At 42.8% G+C, this 23296-nt stretch overlaps 1 protein-coding gene across 1 annotated transcript in view; it reads left to right on the forward strand.

Moving 5' to 3' along the window:
* Positions 1-9838: 9838 nt before the first annotated feature.
* The window catches only part of mylk3 (myosin light chain kinase 3), a 45022-nt gene continuing 31564 nt past the window's right edge, over positions 9839-23296 (forward strand). The window contains exons 1-3 of the mRNA XM_079496424.1: positions 9839-10742; positions 18653-18752; positions 21415-21874. Coding sequence (XP_079352550.1) covers positions 10164-10742; positions 18653-18752; positions 21415-21874 — 1139 coding nt within the window. The 5' untranslated portion in view covers positions 9839-10163. The remainder of the gene's footprint in view (positions 10743-18652; positions 18753-21414; positions 21875-23296) is intronic.

Genomic DNA, 23296 nt, shown 5'->3' on the forward strand with positions numbered 1-23296 from the left:
TCCGCTCTTCCGGCATACCTGTGAAAATTCTTCCGCCCTCCCGTCAACACACATCGCTCCAACGAACTGCAGCAGCCAATGAGGCATCTATTTTTGCGAACGCAGTGAGCATTTACTATGAGACCCAGCAGATCCTGTCTGTGTGTCTGTGTGTCTGTGTGTCACGCTGTAACACCACCCGCCCACCACCAGAGAGCGCAGCTGTATCACACACAAAAACACACACACACATGCGCACACACGCACGCACGCACGCACGCACACACACAAAACTTAACTTAAAAAAAAACTTAACTTAAAAAAAAAACTTAAAAAGGAAAAACTTTAAAAGGAAAAACTTAAAAAAAACTTAACTTAAAAAAAAACTTAACTTAAAAAAAAAACTTAAAAAGGAAACACTTTAAAAGGAAAAACTTAAAAAAAACTTAACTTAAAAAAAAAAAAAAAACTTAAAAAGGTAAAACTTAAAAATAACTTAACTTAAAAAAACTTAACTTAAAAAAAATAACTTAAAAAAAACCTTAAAAAATTACGTAATTTATTCTAATTGTTGTTTTTGCAATTTACGAGCTGCGTTCGCTTCCCGCGTTCGCGCGTCTTACTTGTTTTAATATCTATGCCTGTGTTCACCCAGGTGGGTGTGGTTTTGCATGACTCCATGGCCTTGCCTGCAGTCACACCTGTGTGTGATTGCAGCACACATAAATCACAGGACCTCACACACAGAAATAAAGTTGAGTGAAGTCAAGAATACCTAAACTAAAGTCTATATATGGTGGAACACCAGACTCCAGACATTACAATTTAAAATCAATAGTACTGTGGAGGTACTGAAGTGAACAGAAATGTTCATATTTTCAATATTTCAATATTTTCAATATTCATGAATGCATTTTATTATTTATCTCACAATAGTCAACTTTCACCACTAGACATCAATGTAAATTTGCTGGGGGTGGTGTGGTGGGGTGGGGGTTATGTGGTGGGTATGGTGCGTTTGTTTGGGTTGGGTTGTAAACTCTAAACCAGTGGTTCTCAAACATTTTCATGTCAAGGACCCTCAAATTGACATGCATTCTGCAGACCCCCATATGCAATTTTCTTCTGCTAGGGAAATGTTTTGAAGATTTATCAAAATCTTTCGAAAATAGCCGATCTACAAGCTCAAAATGGGCAGTAATGGGACGCGTTTGTGAGCTTGTAGATTTACTATTTTCAAAGTATAAAATGGGATTAAAGTGGTAAAATGTTCCATATTTTTCTGTGGACTGCCTGGAACTTCCTCAAGGACCCCTTGAGATCCTCAGACCAAACTTTGAGCTTCATGCAGAGGGCGCTGTTTTTCCTTTATGTTTTCAGATTGCACTTAAGAACAAAAAAGGCACCCTAAGAGTGCTCCACAGTGTGCGTAGATTGTTCTTACCTACGAACAAATCACAGCTAAGAAAACATTGAGGGATCCCAAAACCTTCTTAAAAACTTCCTAAGTGGGTCTAAGAACACATTTCCTCTGAAGAACTTCTTAAGAACGGTTGGTGTATGAGGTCCCAGAGTATATGAGGCATTAAGATACTTTAAAGGTTCACTTTACTTCTTTATTTAGTTCCTTTAACGACTTTAACCCATTTAGACCTGAGGCCGATTCTAAAAAGATGTCTTTCTTAGCCACGTTCACAGCTTTTTCTCATCTCTGAGGAGAAAAGCCTGGCAACGACCTAATGCAGAGCGTGTCTGTAGGGTGTAGCATGACATGTTGTGAGCTCTGAGATCTTTTATTTTCGGTGCATGACAATGGTGCACAACCAACTATTAAGTCCCCCTTCATTGTAGCCTATCTATTGCTATTCTGTAAGAATGAGGCTGGAGAATGAGGCTGTAAAAACACAGCCATACTTGACTAGGCCCACAATTGTATGTATTAATTCACAAGCTGATAATCAGCTCGTCTGATTATCCATATCAGTACTTGGTGGCAACTTAGTCTATGACGTGTATGACACTGTGTGAGTGTCTATAATCAGTCTATAGTCACGGCTTGGGTGCGGCAAGTCGTGCGGTAAGTACTGGGAGCTGATGGTAGGTGTGGCGCTCCACCTCATCAGCATCCATGAGGGCGCATCCAAGGGGCGACTGTGGCTCAGGAGGTAGAGCAGGTCGTCCAATGATCCGTGGGTCGGCGGTTCGAATCCCGGCTCCTCCTGTCTACATGTCGAAGTGTCCTTGGGCAAGACACGGAACCCCAAATTGCTCCTGATGTGCTGGTTGGTACCTTGCATGGCTTCCACCGCAATCGGTGTATGATTGTGTGTGAATGGGTGAATGTAATGCACAATCTATGTAAAGCGCCTTGGATAAAGGCGCTATATAAATGCACCATTTACCATTTACCATCCATCTCCCAGGGATCTAGCGCATTGTAATGAGGACTCCCGCGTGTTACCGGCTGATACAGACAATAAGCCACTCCCGAGTCCCGACCTACAGTACTTTTATTGGTGCCTGTTGAACAACTTGCACTTGCATTAATGTCTTGTATTGATGTCTATGACATCAATACAAGACATTAATACTATGTATATACTGTACTGTGCATACTGTGTATATACTGTGCTGTGCATACTATGTATATACTGTGCTGTGCATACTGTGTCTATAAACACACAGCTTGTTTGTCTGTCAGAGCGAGAACTAGGGCAGTTTTAATCCCATAGAGTAGAGCATTATTCACATGGCGATCATGTTGACATTTTACATTGAAAAAGAAGGGTGACAGCGGGGTGGCATTTCATTAACTTAGCAAGATGGCCGGCATGTGAATATGGTCTATTAGGATCAAACTAGGCAGATGACATCAGGGTCTGCTATAGGTTATGATTTGTGCCATACATTTCCTTTTAAACCGGAGGTCGAAGGTCGAGGTCACAGTGCAAGATCAAAGTTAGGTTTTAGCACGTGTGTGTGTACATTTCAGTTGTACTAATATATCACATTGAGAACATACTGGTAGACAGTGGATACTGGATAGATAGATAATTTAGATCCTTGTGGAAATTTGTTTTGTCAAGCAGTCATCAGGATACAAAAATCAACACATACATACACAAACAAACAGATCACACAATACAATGTCAATGTTAGAGTTACACAATGCATTTGTACAATTCTGAAAGCAAGTTATGATTTTGTGTTGACGTTAAAATTACCCCAGAAGTGAAATGCTGCACGCACGCATGGAATGCATGGCGCGCGCACACACACACACACACACACACACACACACACACACACACACACACACACACACACACACACACACACACACACACACACACACACACACTCGCAATGATTTTCCATGTTTAAGCTACGACGGGAAAACAGTCTAGGCTTGTGCAGCAAGCCTAGCAGTTTAAGAGTTCTTGGAAAACCCTAATAACTATAGGCCCCTGCAGCTGTTGACAGGCCGCTGTGATATATGGGACCTTCCTGTATGGCTGCAGATTACTGCAGATGAGGAGGCTACTGTTTTAGCACTCTCTCAGATGGCTCCTATTTCACAATAGCTGCTGTCAAAGAGGTGAATTCCCTCCTCTGGGGTCAAATAGCACCACGTTAACCCCAGACAAATTATATACCTGCTGTCTATATATTATTTGAAGCCGTTAGTGCCGAGATCTACATTTATGTTGGTATATCATTGCTGTGGGGCAGAAACCTCTTAACTCCCATTAATTAACACCGTACTACTTGATCATCTTACAGCATCATAGCGTATAAACATCTACGTGTTTCAAACTGGTAGATCTGACACTTTTTGCTGATTTTGAATTTGCATCCTGAAAAGTAACAATTTTGGACAAATGCGGTTTCCACCCGAGACAGACAATATTAGGTGTGTATATAATGCATATATGTTATATAGGCTTATAATAAATAGGCTACTTAAAATACTAACCAATCAAACTTAAAGTTTCCTCCAAGTCAGACAAAATGTGAATGCATATCTTGTTGTCTACAACAAAAAGCATGATGCTAATAATTGTTTACCACATACTGTACACTAGTCACTGAGTCACATAACAGTTTATCTGAGCAACTATCATTCCGCGTATCAGATTTCAGTTATACAACATAACTGTTACCGATCACACATCAGAAGAACTACAGTGGGGGAAAAAATTAAATAAACCTATCATTTGTTATCATGCATTGGGCTACGGACACCCACTTGATACCATGTTGAGTGAGTGAGTGAGTGAGTGAGTGAGTGAGTGAGTGAGTGAGTGAGTGAGTGAGTGAGTGAGTGAGTGAAGGTGTATGGGTAACCCTTTTGTCCTTTATCATGAAATGATAAAAAAAATTGATTGTAAAATGGCAAATACTAAAATTCTGAAATGTATTTCTTTTCCTGGATCATGTAGTGTAGTCTACCTGTTTCTGAACTTTTGTAAGTGGACTATTTATTGTCTGTTATATCTACTGTATGTTGTGTATGATGGGTGTGATGGACCCCAGAAAGAATAACCATGCTTAGGCTAGTGCTAATGGCGATCCATAATAAAGTATAAAGTAAAGCTATGGAAACCACATTACCCATGACACCTCAGAGAACTACAGCTATGGAAACCACATTACCCATCACACCTCAGAGAACTACAGCTATGGAAACCACATTACCCATCACACCTCAGAGAACTACAGCTATGGAAACCACATTACCCATCACACCTCAGAGAACTACAGCTATGGAAACCACATTACCCATGACACCTCAGAGAACTACAGCTATGGAAACCACATTACCCATCACACCTCAGAGAACTACAGCTATGGAAACCACATTACCCATCACACCTCAGAGAACTACAGCTATGGAAACCACATTACCCATGACACCTCAGAGAACTACAGCTATGGAAACCACATTACCCATCACACCTCAGAGAACTACAGCTATGGAAACCACATTACCCATCACACCTCAGAGAACTACAGCTATGGAAACCACATTACCCATGACACCTCAGAGAACTACAGCTATGGAAACCACATTACCCATGACACCTCAGAGAACTACAGCTATGGAAACCACATTACCCATGACACCTCAGATAACTACAGCTATGGAAACCACATTACCCATGACACCTCAGAGAACTACAGCTATGGAAACCACATTACCCATGACACCTCAGAGAACTACAGCTATGGAAACCACATTACCCATGACACCTCAGAGAACTACAGCTATGGAAACCACATTACCCATGACACCTCAGAGAACTACAGCTATGGCAACCACATTACTCATGACACCGAAAGAGAAAACAGAAAACAGATTGGCCGATTCTATTTCGAGCCAATGTGGCCTCCGTATTGGCATGGCCATGTGAGCTTGTAATATTTTATTTTAATACATTTCTAAAATGTCTCCCCTCCCACTCTAAATTTCAATACAGCGATGCATTGCTATTTGCTATTAAAAGGAAAAAATATACTGTACTTTTTTTTTGGAAGAATGTACTCTTGACTATATAGTAAAAGCAAGTTCACTCCAGTATCCATGTACAAATTTCACTGAGCAACATTCACTTATACTTACCAGTATACTTGGACTCAAGTTCTGGGGTGGAGCATCTGTCCACCACACTGCCAACTTCTATTGTTAGATTTTGGTAAATAGAGTTGTGTGTCTCTCTTAATAAACACACACCCCCAAGCCCCCACACTATGGCAGTCTCTCAAACACAGTGACATCCTCCCACCAGACCAGGATTTATAAATAAAACCCTATAGCGGCTTACATGTTGATTGATTGATTGATTGATTGAAGTATTTAGTAACAGATTTCAAGCACAACTCAATACAAAAACTAACTGTGGACGACACCATAAAGCATTACACTTCTTTACAACAGGGTCCACCCTTTTCAATTCATCAGAACATGTAGAGACGTACAAATATACACTTCGATATAACCAAAAACAGGAAATCATCATAAAAGCAGGTAAAAAGGGAAAAAACATATACAATTATACAGTGAGGGGAAAAGGGGTGGGGGGGGATTCAGATTGTACGGGGGCCAGTTTCGAATTGCAGCCGTCCGTAGGTGCCCTTTGAGAGCGGTTTTGAAGGAGTCAAGGGATTCACATGTCTTAATGACTGTTGGTAGGGCGTTCCATGTTTTAGTGGCATAGGAGCGGAATGAATTTAGTCCCTTGTTTGTGCCGAATCTGCGTTGTACATGGTTTGTTGAACTCCCTCTTGTGTTGTTGGTGTGGACTTCGTTGACATTAAGGAAGTATTTAGACAGGTACATGGGTATCTTAGTGAAGTATTTAGACAGGTACATGGGTATCTTGAAGTATTTAGACAGGTACATGGGTATCTTGAAGTATTTAGACAGGTACATGGGTATCTTGGTGGAGTAGCACATTTTGTGGACCAGACCCATTGCATGATGTTGTACTCTGTCGTCAACCCTAAGCCATTCCAGCCTGTCAAAGTGGGCAGGGGTTAGGTGGGTTCCGGGGAGTGAGGCCAAGTAGTAGCCTGACCAGTTTGTTTTGGGAAGTCTGGAGCCTTGTTTTAAGGGCCTTTGAGGTGCTGTGGTACCAAGTGGTGCATGCATAGTCGAAGAACCTTGTACGAGGGCTCCTGTTAGGGTCTTCAAGGTGTTTTTGTTGACCAGTGAGGAGATAATAATAATACACGGTGTAATCTGTGTGTGTGTGTGTGTGTGTGTGTGTGTGTGTGTGTGTGTGTGTGTGTGTGTGTGTGTGTGTGTGTGTGCGTGTGCGTGTGCGTGTGCGTGTGCGTGTGTGTGTGTGTGTGTGGCGGTGGCCGAACGGTTTGCGGAGCGGCCTTGATACCGGAAGGTCGCCAGTTCGTATCCCCGGACCGGCACGTTAAAATTACCACCGCTGAAGTGCCCTTGAGCAAGGCATTGAACCACTACCATGAAATGTTCTATGAGCAGGGCCTGGCTGTAAACAAGTATCTGATGCTTAGTCCAGTTACCCTGGGTAAATATAGTAACTTTGCTTTGCTTTGTAAATGAAAGTATGCAAGAAATGGGTTCTAATATGTAAAATGGGGAAACCCGGGAGCAGTCCTGACTCCTGTCAAGTAAGTTCTCAGGTTACATAATAAACAATGCGTTCTAGAAGGTGACGGGGTCAAGCAGCTACAATGCGTTCTAGAAGGTGACGGGGTCATGCTGCTACATGTAGATTCCAGTTGTCCACTTGGAGTGTTCAACATTGCTGGTTTATTTTTAAAGGACGCCCTGTACTGATGCCAGTGTCAACTCCCATTCGTCACAAACACTCTGGCTGCACGGTGCGTTGAGCAGCCCTGTGTGCACATACAATAGAACACGGTACACGGTGCGTTGAGCAGCCCTGTTGAGCTGCACGGTGCGTTGAGCAGCCCTGTGTGCACATACAATAGAACACGGTACACGGTGCGTTGAGCAGCCCTGTGTGCACATACAATAGAACACGGTACACGGTGCGTTGAGCAGCCCTGTGTGCACATACAATAGAACACGGTACACGGTGCGTTGAGCAGCCCTGTGTGCACATACAATAGAACACGGTACACGGTACACGGAACATGGTACACGGTGCGTTGAGCAGCCCTGTGTGCACATACAATAGAACACGGTACACGGTACACGGAACATGGTACACGGTGCGTTGAGCAGCCCTGTGTGCACATACAATAGAACACGGTACACGGTGTGTTGAGCAGCCCTGTGTGCACATACAATAGAACACGGTACACGGTGCGTTGAGCAGCCCTGTGTGCACATTAATAGAACAGGGGTTTTCAACCTATTTCATCTCAAGGCCCATTATTTATTCGGCATTTGAGCCACGGAACCACCATTTGATGAGATTTAGCCTCGCAGACCAAAGACTAAGAGAGTATTTTGTTGTAGTTGGATAGGAGTCCATGCTGTTTTGATGTGGTACCATTAGGAGCGACAACAGGCATTGATACAAATAACAATTATTCTGCATTATCTATCTGGAACCCCCTCAAGGACCACTGATGGTCCACGGACCACTGGTTGAAAACCACTGCACTAGAACAAGACTTTCAGAGTATAAAGTCTCAGCTAGAGCGTCGTAAATGATAAATGGTAAATGGTGCATTTATATTTATATTTATATTTATATTTAAAGCGCCTTTATCCAAGGCGCTTTACATAGATTGTGCATTACATTCACCCATTCACACACACATTCATACACCGATTGCGGCGGAAGCCATGCAAGGTACCAACCAGCACATCGGGAGCAATTTGGGGTTCAGTGTCTTGCCCAAGTACACTTCGACATGTAGACAGGAGGAGCCGGGATTCGAACCGCCGACCCATGGATCATTGGACGACCTGCTCTACCTCCTGAGCCACAGTCGCCCACAGTCGTAGAGGCCGTGCTGCTCCCGAGTTTCATGGCAATCCGTCCCGTTATAGGATTTGAAAATATCTTGTGCGCAAGTGGAAATGTTGTACTATGGGTGGCACCAGGGAAAAGGCTTTGGTGTTAGGGTTAGGATCAGTCCGCGCAACACGTTCAGCCGACTACTCCCCTCAAGCTATGGGATCTCAGATCTGTGATCTGAACTCTGCGTCGCGCACTGCAACAAGGCACTGAATCACTGCAACAAGGCACTGAATCACTGCAACAAGGCACTGAATCACTGCAACAAGGCACTGAATCACTGCAACAAGGCACTGAATCACTGCAACAAGGCACTGAATCACTGCAACAAGGCACTGAATCACTGCAACAAGGCACTGAATCACTGCAACAAGGCACTGAATCACTGCAACAAGGCACTGAATCAAATGCATGTTACTGCATCTCACCTCAAATGTTTAGCTTTAAAGTAGTGCTCTTCATCATATTAAGATTTATCGATAGGGACTTTTGATATAAAAATACACAAATACAAAGTTTTTAGGCGTCTAGTGTTATTTGTGTTCTGATTGTGACCACGGATAATCGGATATGCTCAATATTGCAGAACAAACATTTAGGCATTGTTAGATATACAGTATAAATACTCTAAGCCAAGTGCTAACAATAGTGTTGGTGACATGATTGGATACAGTTTATACAATTTACAATTACAATTTAGGCATTTAGCAGACGCTCTTAATCCAGAGCGATTTACATTAAGCAATAACAAAAGCATGGCATACATCACATATATAAAAAGTAGTTATCATGAATCATGCGTAAACTAAGAACGTAACAGTGGAGTATCTATGTTAACTATACATACTATACTATATAATATATTATACATGTGTACTATAAAGTGCTATGACTACATAAAGTGCAATTCTAGAGCTGTCTACATAACAAGCTATAAGTCTGTTTAAAATACTATCTAAGTCTACATAATGTGCTATCTAAGGGGCTTGTGAGCAGTGTGATGCAATGTGAGCTTGTAGATCTGTTATTTTTTTATGTGTTTGCGAAGTTATGAATCGGCTGCATAACTACCGATACTGATGTTGTGGAAAAAGTCAAATAATAAACCGATTTATCGTTAACACCTATAGGCAATGGCATAAACCAAATTAGGCAGACATGCCGAAGAATGGCCAGTGATAGTTTGAAACTATGATCCCTATTTTTTCTTCCAAAGTTCCAAACGTTGTTCTCTCTCGGCAATGCCGGATGTGCGGTCCTCCTCGGGTGCAAAGGTCATTCCTGGCATGTCCACCAGCAAACTGTAAAATCTTTGGAGGTGGATTTAGACGTTATGGTGATGTCAAACCAGTGAACCACCATTGGAATCTTGGCCAGGGACGTTTGGCTTGCGGACATAAAAAAAGGGCTGGGGGAAGGGGTACAGAGACAAGTAGAGAGATAAGATAGTGAGGAGGTGTGCAAGAGTACAGTGCCTAACATACAGACAACAAGCATATACTGTGAGAGAGACACACAGAGGGAGAGGGAGGGAGAGGGAGAGGGTGGAGCTGTTGTTTAGTACATGGACTGACTGAAGCAGACAGACAGAACAACCCCCTGACACCTTGGAGGGCTTCAAGCTATTAGCTAATGACCGACAGAGAGCTGCGGTGAGGTTGTTGATCTCCTGGCTCCCACCGCCACCTCCTCCTCGACCCTGACGCAGTCATGAGCAAGCCGGCCACTTTGGCCAACTGCATCGCCCGGATGTATGAGGGTGGGAAGCTGGACAACGGAGCGATGGGCTCCGCCGGGGCCGCGAAGAAGACCACCCAGAGCCCCGCGAACAAGGGCCTCCTGGCCACGCTGGGACGCATGGAGCTCAAACTGCTCCAGCTGGAGGGCAAGGTGGAGCAGCTGGCCTCTGGGCAGGCCGCGGTGCTCTGCAGGCTGGACGCAGTGTGCCAGGGCATCGCCTCCCTGCAGACGGACGGAACCCACGTCCGGAAGAGTCAAGAGAGGGAGAGAGGAGAGCTCCCGATCATCAGGGACGAGGCGCCCCAGACTCAGGAGCCGCCCTGGGTCTCGGAGGTCAGAGCCATGTGCGGGGAGACTGCGGTTCTGATGAAGGGCCTTCAGCAGGAAGGGACGAGGCAGCGAGAAAAGCTGGAGGGGCTGGAGGGCTCCGTGTCTGTCCTGGGCAACGTGCTGGGCTATGTGGGCCAAGTGTTCCGTAGCTCCAAGGTGGTGGAGTTTCTCCTGAACGGCGTGGGGCCCTGGAAGAGCAGCAGCGCTCCTCAGGAACAGGTCAGTCAACTGCAGACCTTCCATAAAGCCATCTTGTGTTTCTATCATAAATGGTTCCTCCCGGTTGACTTGTCCTGCAGTGAAACTGAAATGACGTTCACACTAGGGTTCCGGTTCCTTGCCATGGCTCCATATTGCACATTTAAGCCTGTCCAGTGTTGCATTGCTCATTTTATCTTTGGTGGAATGCTATTTTAAAGATGTCACGTGCAGGTTGCTTACCACCTACACTGCAGGTCACACAATGGGCCATTGTTATGCATCTAGGCTCATTCCTATGTTAATGACACTCAGCAGTCGGCAGCCTTTGTAAACAATTTACAACAATTTACAACAATTTAGGCATTTGCAGACGTTCTTAATCCAGAGCGACTTACATTAAGCAAGAACAAAAAGCATGGCAATACATTGCATACATAAAAAGTAGTTATCATGACACATGCGTAAGCTAAGAACGTAACAGTGGAATATCTATATAATGAAACTATACATATATACTGTACTATGTGTACTATAAGTGCTATGTCTATATACAATGCAATTCTAGTGCTGTCTACATAACATGCTATAAGTCTGTATCAAATGCTATCTAGGTCTACAAAAAGTGCTACGGGCCATGATGGAGTCTGAAAAGGTGGGTTTTCAGACTGCGGGACTGTGGGTTTTCAAGCTCATAGCGAGTGGCGCGCTACGAGCTTGTAGATCTGCTATTTTTGAAAAATCGAAGAACCACTGACATAGAAACATAGCTTTTTCAGAAAACTGTCAGGATGTAGAAGACATTTTTAGAATCTGATCTCAGGTCAAAATGGGTCAATGCATGTGCGTGCTCCTGAAAGATCTTGACGGGGACGGTGTGGTACTGCGTGCAGTGACCAATGCAACACTGAGACTGTCACAGGTATAATTGCGTGATCACAATTATTTGATCTAATTGCATAATTATTGTTGGTTTCGATTCATTTCTATAAAAAGGAGCTGGATGAAATGAACAGAAGTGTCATATTTTTGTCATTATTTCCATGTCGTCGTCCACACTTTAAACTTGGTGTCCCTATTCTGGGCATTAACCCGATTTTCAAACATGTATAAAATGGTCGTACATTTTCCGAAATAGCTAAAATAGCATTAAAAAAAAAAGAATAATACTAATATTTGGAAGTATAACATTATTAAGTACATGACCTACGCTTTGTCATATCTGCCCTGTGTCATTTTAGTTTACAGAGCCTTATAGAAAAAGGCTTGCACACCTCAACAGTTTGGTGACAGGTGCGTAGGACAAAAGTGCATATATTAAAAGGGTATCCTTGAAAAACAAAGAAAAGGACCTGCACACTGTCGGAGACTTGCCAAAAATGTTGCTCTTTATTAAATCAATAAAGGGCAACATTTAATAACATTTTTGGCAAGTTTCCAACAGTGTGCGGGACTGCAGGTCCTTTTCTTTGTTTTTCAAAGATACCCCTTTAAGTTTACAAAGCCTTAACGGCAAACAAAAATAATTCATCTTCATTTATTTTTTTCAATGTTTTAACACCAAAAACACAATAATTGTCACAGTTATTTGTATGACAATGAATCATCAACTAATGTCATGATGGTGCCAGCTCTAATCCCACACACGTTGTTCTGTGAATGCTCCATGCAGCATGCTGCTATTGGAGGAATGCTCCATGCAGCATGCTGCTATTGGAGGAATGCTCCATGCAGCATGCTGCTATTGGAGGTTCCATGTTTGTTCCCAGCTGGAATGTTATGTACCTCCGGCTCCTTCCACTGGAAGGAACAGCTTGTATTATTCATATAGAACAAAAAGCTATTCTCTGTGGCTGACGTGGGTATAGTGGCACAAATATACTGTAATCTGTTGTCTGTTGTTTTCATCTTATTATTATTTTTTTGTTTGTAAAACAAACCTAAAGTATGCCAACTATTTTCTTTGGGTGTTATCAGAGGAGGGGATACATCCATTATTTGGTGTATTAATTATGGTGTATTTTACATGCCTAAATACTGCATAATACGGAGCAATTTCAAAGTCGCTGTTCTTATTCAGCCGTCATAATACAGTACCATGGGTTATGCGTGCGTGCATCACTAAGTAAAAAAATCACACCCGTGTGAAGTGAGGAACTCTAATATATTAAAGTCTAACTCATGTTGTTTAGGTGATGTAATGGTTATGTAAAACAAACGGTGTCAAAACAAACAAACAAAATTCTCTTTATTGTTAATGGCAGTTAATGTTTGTGTTAGAGACAAGATGACGTACATTTTCCCTTCATTGTCAATGGCGTTTTTAAAACAAACATTGAACTAAAAACAAACATTAAACCTGTAGGCCTAAACAATGTAACGAACCAATCTTGATTTCAGATCCCTAACTTAATTGCCTCCCCGATGCCAACACCATATATGGTCGATATGACCCCCCCCCCCTTCCCTCTATGAGCATAATGAACAAGTGTGATTTGAAGGTGCTCTCATGTTAAGCAACAGTCTTTTGAATTACGTCCAGCTGACCTGGGTTACTATGTGTTGTGTGTGTTTAGCCAGCTGCCTGGAAACAATGTGTGGTGTTTGCCCACAGACGCACAGTTGCAACAGTATAGACAGATTAGACACTGTATGTTGATGAAGAATCAAGTGTCATTGATTTCTTCACTATTAATATTGGAACTAAAACTTAATTTTAATATTAAATAAAGCACTTTAAAAGAAGTGCTGTCCAGAAATAGCCTACATGTCACTACATTGACAGAACAACACCGACCAGGTCTGTACACAACGGAACTGTTTATTATCACAACAACACCCAATAACAACAGGTCTGTACACAACGGAACTGTTTATTACCACAACAACACCCAATAACAGGTCTGTACACAACGGAACTGTTTATTACCACAACAACACCCAATAACAGGTCTGTACACAACGGAACTGTTTATTACCACAACAACACCCAATAACAGGTCTGTACACAACGGAACTGTTTATTACCACAACAACACCCAATAACAACAGGTCTGTACACAACGGAACTGTTTATTACCACAACAACACCCAATAACAACACATACAACAGGTCTGTACACAACGGAACTGTTTATTACCACAACAACACCCAATAACAACACACAACATATACCAGGTCTGTACACAACGGAACTGTTTATTACCACAACAACACCCAATAACAACACACAACATATACCAGGTCTGTACACAACGGAACTGTTTATTACCACAACAACACCCAATAACAACACACAACATATACCAGGTCTGTACACAACGGAACTGTTTATTACCACAACAACACCCAATAACAACACACAACATATACCAGGTCTGTACACAACGGAACTGTTTATTACCACAACAACACCCAATAACAACACACAACATATACCAGGTCTGTACACAACGGAACTGTTTATTACCACAACAACACCCAATAACAACACACAACATATACCAGGTCTGTACACAACGGAACTGTTTATTACCACAACAACACCCAATAACAACACACAACATATACCAGGTCTGTACACAACGGAACTGTTTATTACCACAACAACACCCAATAACAACACACAACATATACCAGGTCTGTACACAACGGAACTGTTTATTACCACAACAACACCCAATAACAACACACTACATATACCAGGAGTTACCAAACCTTTCCATGGCAAGGACCTGCAAATAGCCGTAGCATCTGGCTGTGGCGCCCCTATTGCCAAATGGCTTAAGAAATGGCGCCCCTAGGAAGGCAGGAAGACCTAGATTTGACCTAGCACCTATTAACCTCGCCTCACCAGGCTTTCCACCACCTCGGAGGAAAGCCTGGTCTCTGTTTCATTAAGGTATATGATCCGCTCGGGAGCGGATGATATCGTTACGTCATGTTGTACTATTGTTTTGTAGTCGACAGGCAGGAACAACAAACACAAACTTCCCTTTCCCTCAAACCGGAAGAATAACAATAAAAGCTCTCGTAGCCTGCAGCTTTTATTGAGAAAAATCGGTTTGAGGGAAAAGGAAGTTCGGGTTTGTTGTTCCTGCCTGTCGACTACAAAACAATACTACAACATGACGTACCGATATCATCCTGATGACTACAAAACAATACTACAACATGACGTAACGATATCATCCTGATGACTACAAAACAATACTACAACATGACGTAACGATATCATCCTGATGACTACAAAACAATACTACAACATGACGTAACGATATCATCCTGATGACTACAAAACAATACTACAACATGACGTAACGATATCATCCTGATGACTACAAAACAATACTACAACATGACGTAACGATATAATCCTGATGACTACAAAACAATACTACAACATGACGTAACGATATCATCCTGTCGACTACAAAACAATACTACAACATGATGTAACGATATCATCCTGATGACTACAAAACAATACTACAACATGACGTAACGATATCATCCTGATGACTACAAAACAATACTACAACATGATGTAACGATATCATCCTGATGACTACAAAACAATACTACAACATGACGTAACGATATCATCCTGATGACTACAAAACAATACTACAACATGACGTAACGATATCATCCTGTCGACTACAAAACAATACTACAACATGACGTAACGATATCATCCTGATGACTACAAAACAATACTACAACATGACGTAACGATATCATCCTGATGACTACAAAACAATACTACAACATGACGTAACGATATCATCCTGTCGACTACAAAACAATACTACAACATGACGTAACGATATCATCCGCTCCCGCCCGGATCATATACCGAAATGAAATGGTGCCCTACCAGGCTAAGCACCTACAGGGCAATACGGAATTCTGATTGGCCAAGACATACAGTACGTCACGTGTGCGTACACTGCTGTAAGCTGTTGCATATCGAGGAAGGATCACACACGTGAACTGAGTTCATGAAGTGTTATTTTCTCTCTCTCATCACAGTGTTGGCACAGTAACTCTTCACTACTTGTAATACAAGCGCCTGCACCACAAGAACACATGGGCGTAGAGTCTACACCCATGGTGCTCTTTGAGAGCGGTTTTGAAAGAGTCTAGGGATTCACATTTCTTAATGGCTGTTGGTAGGGTGTTCCGCATTTACTGGCATAGGAGAGAAAATCTATTTAACACCTTGTTTGAGCCAAATCTGGGTTGCACGTGGTTTGTTGAACTCCCTCTGGTGTTGTGATTCAGATTGTGAACTTCGTTGACATTAAGGAAGATCATTTTATCATCTACGATTTTATATTATTACAGTTTCGATTTTGACTTGATTTTGTTTTGTTTATCACTTCCAATTATTCTTTTTTTAAATACTGGATCCCGAACAAGTTCTCTCTCCTGATTGGATAGAATTAGTATTCTGACCAGAAATATTCATTTTGCGTTTACTAAAGGCCTGGAAAGACACTAGCAATGATTATTTAACACTTTAAACATTATTTTAACACAAAAAAGAAAGAAAAATGAAAAAAAGACTGTTGTGGACCATCTACTCATGGTTTTGTTAGGTGTGAGCGACAGGAATGTTCTTTTTAACAGAGTAGATGTCATTTCCTGTGTTCTGGTGAATTTTGGGAGTTTGATACTTTTATCAGGCTTGCTTTACTAACATTGGAAAATGATGGGTATAGTTTCAATAGATCAAAATGTTCTTGTGACCACTGCGCTCTGACTTATGGTGCGTCACCCGTTGAAAAGGCTGGATAGCCCAAACGTCTGTCATTGATCCATCAAGCAAGAATAAAAACTAAAACGCAGTCTTGGTGTGTGCGACACATTACCTTTATTTCTATAATGAGTACAGTTTAAATTAAAACGCAAAAAGTAGGCCTATATAAATTGATTTGATGACTGAAGCAATGTAAAACCCATCTTTCAAAGTCAAAGTCGTACGATTTGTCACACACGTTACCGCAGTGAAATTTGTTCTCCGCATTTGACCCATCTCTTGGAGCGGTGAGCCGCAGCCAAGGAGCGGTGAGCTGCAGCCAAGGAGCGGTGAGCTGCAGCCAAGGAGCGGTGAGCCGCAGCCAAGGAGCGGTGAGCCGCAGCCAAGGAGCGGTGAGCCGCAGCCAAGGAGCGGTGAGCCGCAGCCAAGGAGCGGTGAGCCGCAGCCAAGGAGCGGTGAGCCGCAGCCAAGGAGCGGTGAGCCGCAGCCAAGGAGCGGTGAGCCGCAGCCAAGGAGCGGTGAGCTGCAGCCAAGGAGCGATGAGCTGCAGCCGTGCCGCTCTCGGGAATCATTGATTAGTTGATTTAACCCCCCCCCCACCCGGCCGGGGATCGAACCCCGACTTTAATCATAACCATTCATTATTTAAGTGAACATCTCTGATCTCCAAAGCGGGGGTCTGGGGGTCCTCCCCAGTTCTTGTGTTCTGGTGAATTTTGAGAGTTTGATACCAAATCCAGGGGAAATACCTGCAGGAGAAATGACCATGCAGGATCCTGCAGGATCCAGGAGTGTTGGCAGCCCTGGCCATTGTTCTTTCTTACTGTGTCCTCACCTTATGTGTCAGAGGTTGCAGTCCTGTGGCATCGCTGTCGTGTTTGGTAGCCAGCCCAGTAGAGGTGGGTAACATTCTCAACCCCCCAGTATTTCAGTCAAAGTACAGATACTCAAATAACAGTCAAATTTGTACTTTTATTAAAGTACTGGAGTACTTGCTTTAAAAAATATATACCAAAGAAGAAGATAGCCGATCTACAAGCTCACACCATTTCCTGATGCGTTGTGAGCTTGAAGATCTGCTATTTTCAGGCGCTAGCCCCTCCTATACACAGGTTTAATGTTTGTCTTTAGTTCAATGGGTCCTGATAATCTCTCAGATTGTTGTACTGTACATTTGGGTCCTGATAATCTCTCAAGGCAGATTCTGCATTGTTTTCTTTTTTGTCTTTTTTTTTTTTTTTTTTTACCAAATTGGTTCCTAGATTGGGGTCATAGGGGAAAATGATATTTAATAGAGGTTGCAAATAAACAACACCCGGTCTCACACAATTTAGGATCATGGAAGTAGTAAATCATTCGTAGATAAGCACACAGACCAGCTTCGTCCTCCCATCATAATATCACACACACATTCCATGTTGTATCCATACCTCTCTGGAGGTTAAAGGTGAAAGACCTAGAGGTGGAATCCACAGCAGGGTCCTGCTGAGAGGCCCTTCATAGAAGTGTAGTACTCCTCCACCCTCTCTAGTGAGCTCCCCACGACGGAGCCCGCCTTTCTCACCAGCCTGTACTTATAGGTTGTTATTAAACTGGACCTTTTGTGTGTGTGTGTGGCTGTTCTCATTCCAGTCCCCTGAACAGTGTTTGTGCCAAATTTGGTACAGATTGGAGCAATGGTGCGCCGGTGGCCCTTGGGCTCTGGGGCCGTTGTTGCTTTTCAAAATATCTATAGGACCCTCTAGCATTAGCGGTGTTCCCAAAAAGACTGCTGATATTATTGTCACACAGTATGAGTTTAAAATAAAGTAGGGTACGTTACAGCAACACAAACATGATGTGTACGAGTCGAGAGCTGACTGGGTGTGAACATGAAGTGTACGAGTCGAGAGCTGACTGGGTGTAAACATGAAGTGTACGAGTCGAGAGCTGACTGTAGGGTACGTTACAGCAACACAAACATGATGTGTACGAGTCGAGAGCTGACTGGGTGTAAACATGATGTGTACGAGTCGAGAGCTGACTGGGTGTAAACATGATGTGTACGAGTGGAGAGCTGACTGGGTGTAAACATGATGTGTACGAGTCGAGAGCTGACTGGGTGTGAACATGATGTGTACGAGTCGAGAGCTGACTGGGTGTGAATTGTGCTGTTTTTCTCCTTAGAAAAGAGATCCTCCAGAAGACCAGAGTGTGAGTTCCCACGTCACGCTGTGTCAGGAGACACAGGTACAGGTGGAGCACCAGAAGTTACAACTTGTAAAAGGTAAAGAGACACGATTATTACAGACATAATTATGGGTATGTTTGTTCACACTATTCGTCTTAAAACAATCATTAATTTGATATAAATATATCCAATTTGACTGTGTATATGCTGTACATGACACAGATTACATGTGTTAAAGACTAAAGGGCAGTATTATGCGTGTCTTAAGTACCAGGTCTTATGACTTAACTTAAGACCTGGAGGCGTGGTCAATGCCATTTGGCTATTCTGAGTGGCCAAATGGCATTGATCACGCCTCCAGGTCTTAAGTTAAGTCATAAGACCTGGTACTTAAGACACGCATAATACTGCCTTTGTATCATTGTTCAGTGTTGGCTCCTGGAAAATCGTCACACTGGCAGAAGATACAAAGATGCAAAGTTACACAGCATATCTGTAGCTGAAGGTACAAAGATGCAAAGTTACACAGCATATCTGTAGCTGAAGGTACAAAGATGCAAAGTTACACAGCATATGTGTAGCTGAAGTTGAAACCAGCTCAACGTTTTTGTAGCTGTTGTAGCTTTTGCAGCTGCTTACCAACGTCGGATGTATCTTTGTATCTTCATGTCGCTGGCTTCCATTGAAAATTAATGGTAGACTGTATCTTTGCATCTGCCCGTGTGAAGTGAACGCAACATTAGAAGTCACTTTAAGTTTAGCATGAGGGAGAGCCATTTTTTGACCCTTTACCATGCTACCTTTTTACATGAAACCTTTACCTATATAAGAAATAAACAAAAGGGGCCCGGTTTTAAAAGGCATTTCTCAGTGTGCTTTTTTGGCTGAGCAGCTGCAGGGCACTTCAAAGAATCTCTGTTAATCTCCATTAATCTCCATACATGTATTTAATACTTTCCATATCCAATCCAATCCAACTTTATTTATAGAGCACATTTAAAACAACAAAGTTGACCAAATTGCTGTACAATTAGGCAAAGCAGTAATAAAACATAATACAATACAGTAATAAAAACATATACAATAAAATCAAACACTCAGTCAGGAGTACACATTAATCACGGTTTAAAAGCCAGGGAATAGAAATGAGTTGTAAGATGTGTTTTAAAAACAGGTAGTGTTGGAGCCAGCCTGACACGGCTAGGAAGCTGGTTCCACAGTTTAGGAGCAATGACTGAAAAGGCTCGGTGCCCTCTTCTCTCACACCTTGCCTTAGGGATGACAAGGAGCATTTGATTGGCTGACCTCAGTGATCTAGATGGAACATAGGGTTTTAGGAGATCGGAAACATAAACTGGCGCTGATCCATTTAAAGATTTAAAAACAAACAATACAATCTTAAAATGGATTCTAAAACATACTGGGAGCCAGTGGAGTGCAGCTAAAATGGGAGTGATATGTTCATATTTCCGAGTTCCTGTTAAAAGTCGTGCGGCAGAATTATATTATTATTATTTATTTTAATTTTTATCCCACGATTTTGCAACCCAGTTTTTTCACCCAGTGCCAATTATCTAATGTAATCCTGGGCGCTACACTTCCTCTGCCAACCTGGGGGGGCAGTGGACTGACCTCATGCTTCCTTCTATGCATGAGGAGTCCAAGCTGCTTCTTTTCACCTGGCAGGGGGGAATTTCCCTGGCCGGACATAGCGCGTGAAAGGAACACGTTATTCCGACCAGTTCCTTTCCCCTCCATCAGCGCCCCGGCTGGCCAGAGGGAGGTAGTTTTAGAGACCAGGATTACTGCATGTTTTTGTGAGGGTACCTACCCTAGGGGACATGGGGAGAACATGCAAACTCCACACAGAAAGGCCCTTTCGCCAACCCCACCTCGGGTATGGGCACTGATGACGCGGAGGAGGGAACACGCCCACAGCGCCCACAGGGAAGCTTGGGTGATGCCGGCGTAGAGGGCATTACAATAATCAAGGCGAGTTGTAATAAAAGCGTGTATCACTCACTCTAGGTCCTTAAAAGATAAAACTGATGTGAGGTGATAAAAGCCTCAAATGATAAAAACTAGATCTAACCACAGCATTTATTTGTGTATCAAGTTTAAAAGCATTATCCATTTTAACTCCTAAATTGGAGACCATGGGAACCTCAAAGCGTTGAAGTGGGCCCAGGTCTAAGGGAGGAGCGTTACTAATGACACTTGGTCCATAGATTATATTTCAATCAGTTTCTGTTGATCACACTACCCCCCTTTTTCAGTTTTCAGCAGAAAAAGCATATAGTGTATATATAATAGACTGTGGACACATCACACAGATGTTGAATTTGCACATGAATAACCAATTAAGATGATTCAAATAATGATGATATGATTGTAAAACGTTATGGCTTGAATGTGTTTATTCAGTTATTAATAGCATAGCAATTTAAAAAGTTTTGGCACTGTTATTTATGTTTAGCAGCTGCGTAGTCATAACTGGTCACACACTTCAGCCCTGTCTGTATACAGTGCATTGTGGCCATTTGAAAATATCCGATCTACAAGAGCGTGTAGATCTGCTATTTTCAAAAGATTTATAGATTTAAAAACTTGAATTGGGACCTTCTGTGTACAGTAGTACTTTTGTGCTTTTACTCAAGTACATTTTGAATCCGGGAGAATTTCTATATTGCAGTATTGATACTGTAAAGTAAAACATTTCAGTACTTTTTCCACCACTGGTTGGTTCTTCTATCTACAGACACCAAACAGACACCTCACGATGAGAAACCACCAGATCAAGAAACGGCACCACCAACACCTGCACCACAAACTACATCTCCACCACCGACAGCTCCACCGACATCTCGGCCAACTTCTCCACCACCAGCAACATCTCGGTCAACTTCTCCACCGCCAATATCTCTGGCAACACCCCCTTCACCTCCAACATCACCTCCAACATCTCTGCCAACTCCACCTCCTCCTCCTCCTAAAGCGGCCACCTCAGAATCTCTCCAATCCCCAGCAGAGAGCTCCTCCATGCCCCCCGCAGCCCTCCCGCTGACCAGGGATGGCTCTGTCAAGGTCTCTCGCAAGCCCAAAGAGGTCACCTTGAAGAGCCGAGAGCCCAGCAAGGTCCAGGTCTTTGCACCGGAGCCTCTGTCTACATCTGATGTTCGGAAAGGTGGCTCTCAGTCCACAGTCCCCGTGCTGGAGAGGTAAGCCTGAGTAATAATGAATTGCATTTTCCAAGCTTTTCCAAGTGCTCAAAGCGCTTTACAATGGTTCATTCATTCATACATTGGGAGGTGAAGCGGCGAACAGTCGACGCCAGCGTCCTCACTTCCCACATTCACACACCAATGGTGGCAAGCTTACACTGACTGATTAATTGGAGGCAATGTAGGGTTCAGTGTCTTGCCCAAGGACAGGAGGAGCTGGGATTCGAACCGCCGACCCAGGGATCATTGGACGACCTGCTCTACCTCCTGAGCCACAGCCGCCCTAATACTTTGCGTTGCGCACCTAAAATAGTCCACCTGCAAGCTTACAACGCGTCATGGATACAAAGTGTTGTGAGCTTGTAGGTCTGCAATTTTAGACACTGTCATGCGACACACAGCATCAATTAGGTGTACAGTGATGCTTAGGGCAGTCACGATTACAACATTTAAGTTGATGATTAATTGTCATACAATTAACTGCAATTAAGGTTTTAATTGGGTTTTTGACAGTGGACATGGGAACATAAGAATAACAAAATGTTATTTCAGTTTTCAGTAAGTCGCACAGCTCGTAGTCACGATGCAAAACATTTTTTTATTAGGACCAACGTTTCGGCAACCAAATGCTATAGAAATATTTTATAATTTTAGTGGAAAATGGTTGTTTTACAAGCATACAGCACGGTGTAAGCTTGTGGATCTTCTATTTCAGCTTTTTTGACGATTATACAAAAATAATTGCGATTGTGTCAAATAGTTGCGATTAGACGATCATGTATTAATTGTGACAGACCTATTAGTAGTGACGCTACCGGCTGTCTCCAGGATTCGGTGCAAAGTCTTTGCGCTTTGTGATCATTAACCTACTGTTTTCATCTATTATATGACATGAAAATGGGGCCGCAGTCGCACTGATGCTTTCCTGGTGTCAATGGGTTAATATGTGTCTAGCATGAAATAAACTAAGCATGAGATTTTTTTTCTATGAATCTTCCACTGGCACCGTGTAGGTAGAGACCAAGCAGTCCGACAGAGAGATTAGCTGGACAGGTGTAGATAGAGACCAAGCAGTCCGACAGAGAGATTAGCTGGACAGTAGGTAGAGACCAAGCAGTCCGACAGAGAGATTAGCTGGACAGTGTAGGTAGAGACCAAGCAGTCCGACAGAGAGATTAGCTGGACAGGTGTAGATAGAGACCAAGCAGTCCGACAGAGAGATTAGCTGGACAGGTGTAGATAGAGACCAAGCAGTCCGACAGAGAGATTAGCTGGACAGTGTAGGTAGAGACCAAGCAGTCCGACAGAGAGATTAGCTGGACAGGTGTAGATAGAGACCAAGCAGTCCGACAGAGAGATTAGCTGGACAGGTGTAGGTAGAGACCAAGCAGTCCGACAGAGAGATTAGCTGGACAGGTG

This window comes from Electrona antarctica (assembly GCF_951216825.1).
Source record: "Electrona antarctica genome assembly, chromosome: 3".
Taxonomy (NCBI): domain Eukaryota; kingdom Metazoa; phylum Chordata; class Actinopteri; order Myctophiformes; family Myctophidae; genus Electrona; species Electrona antarctica.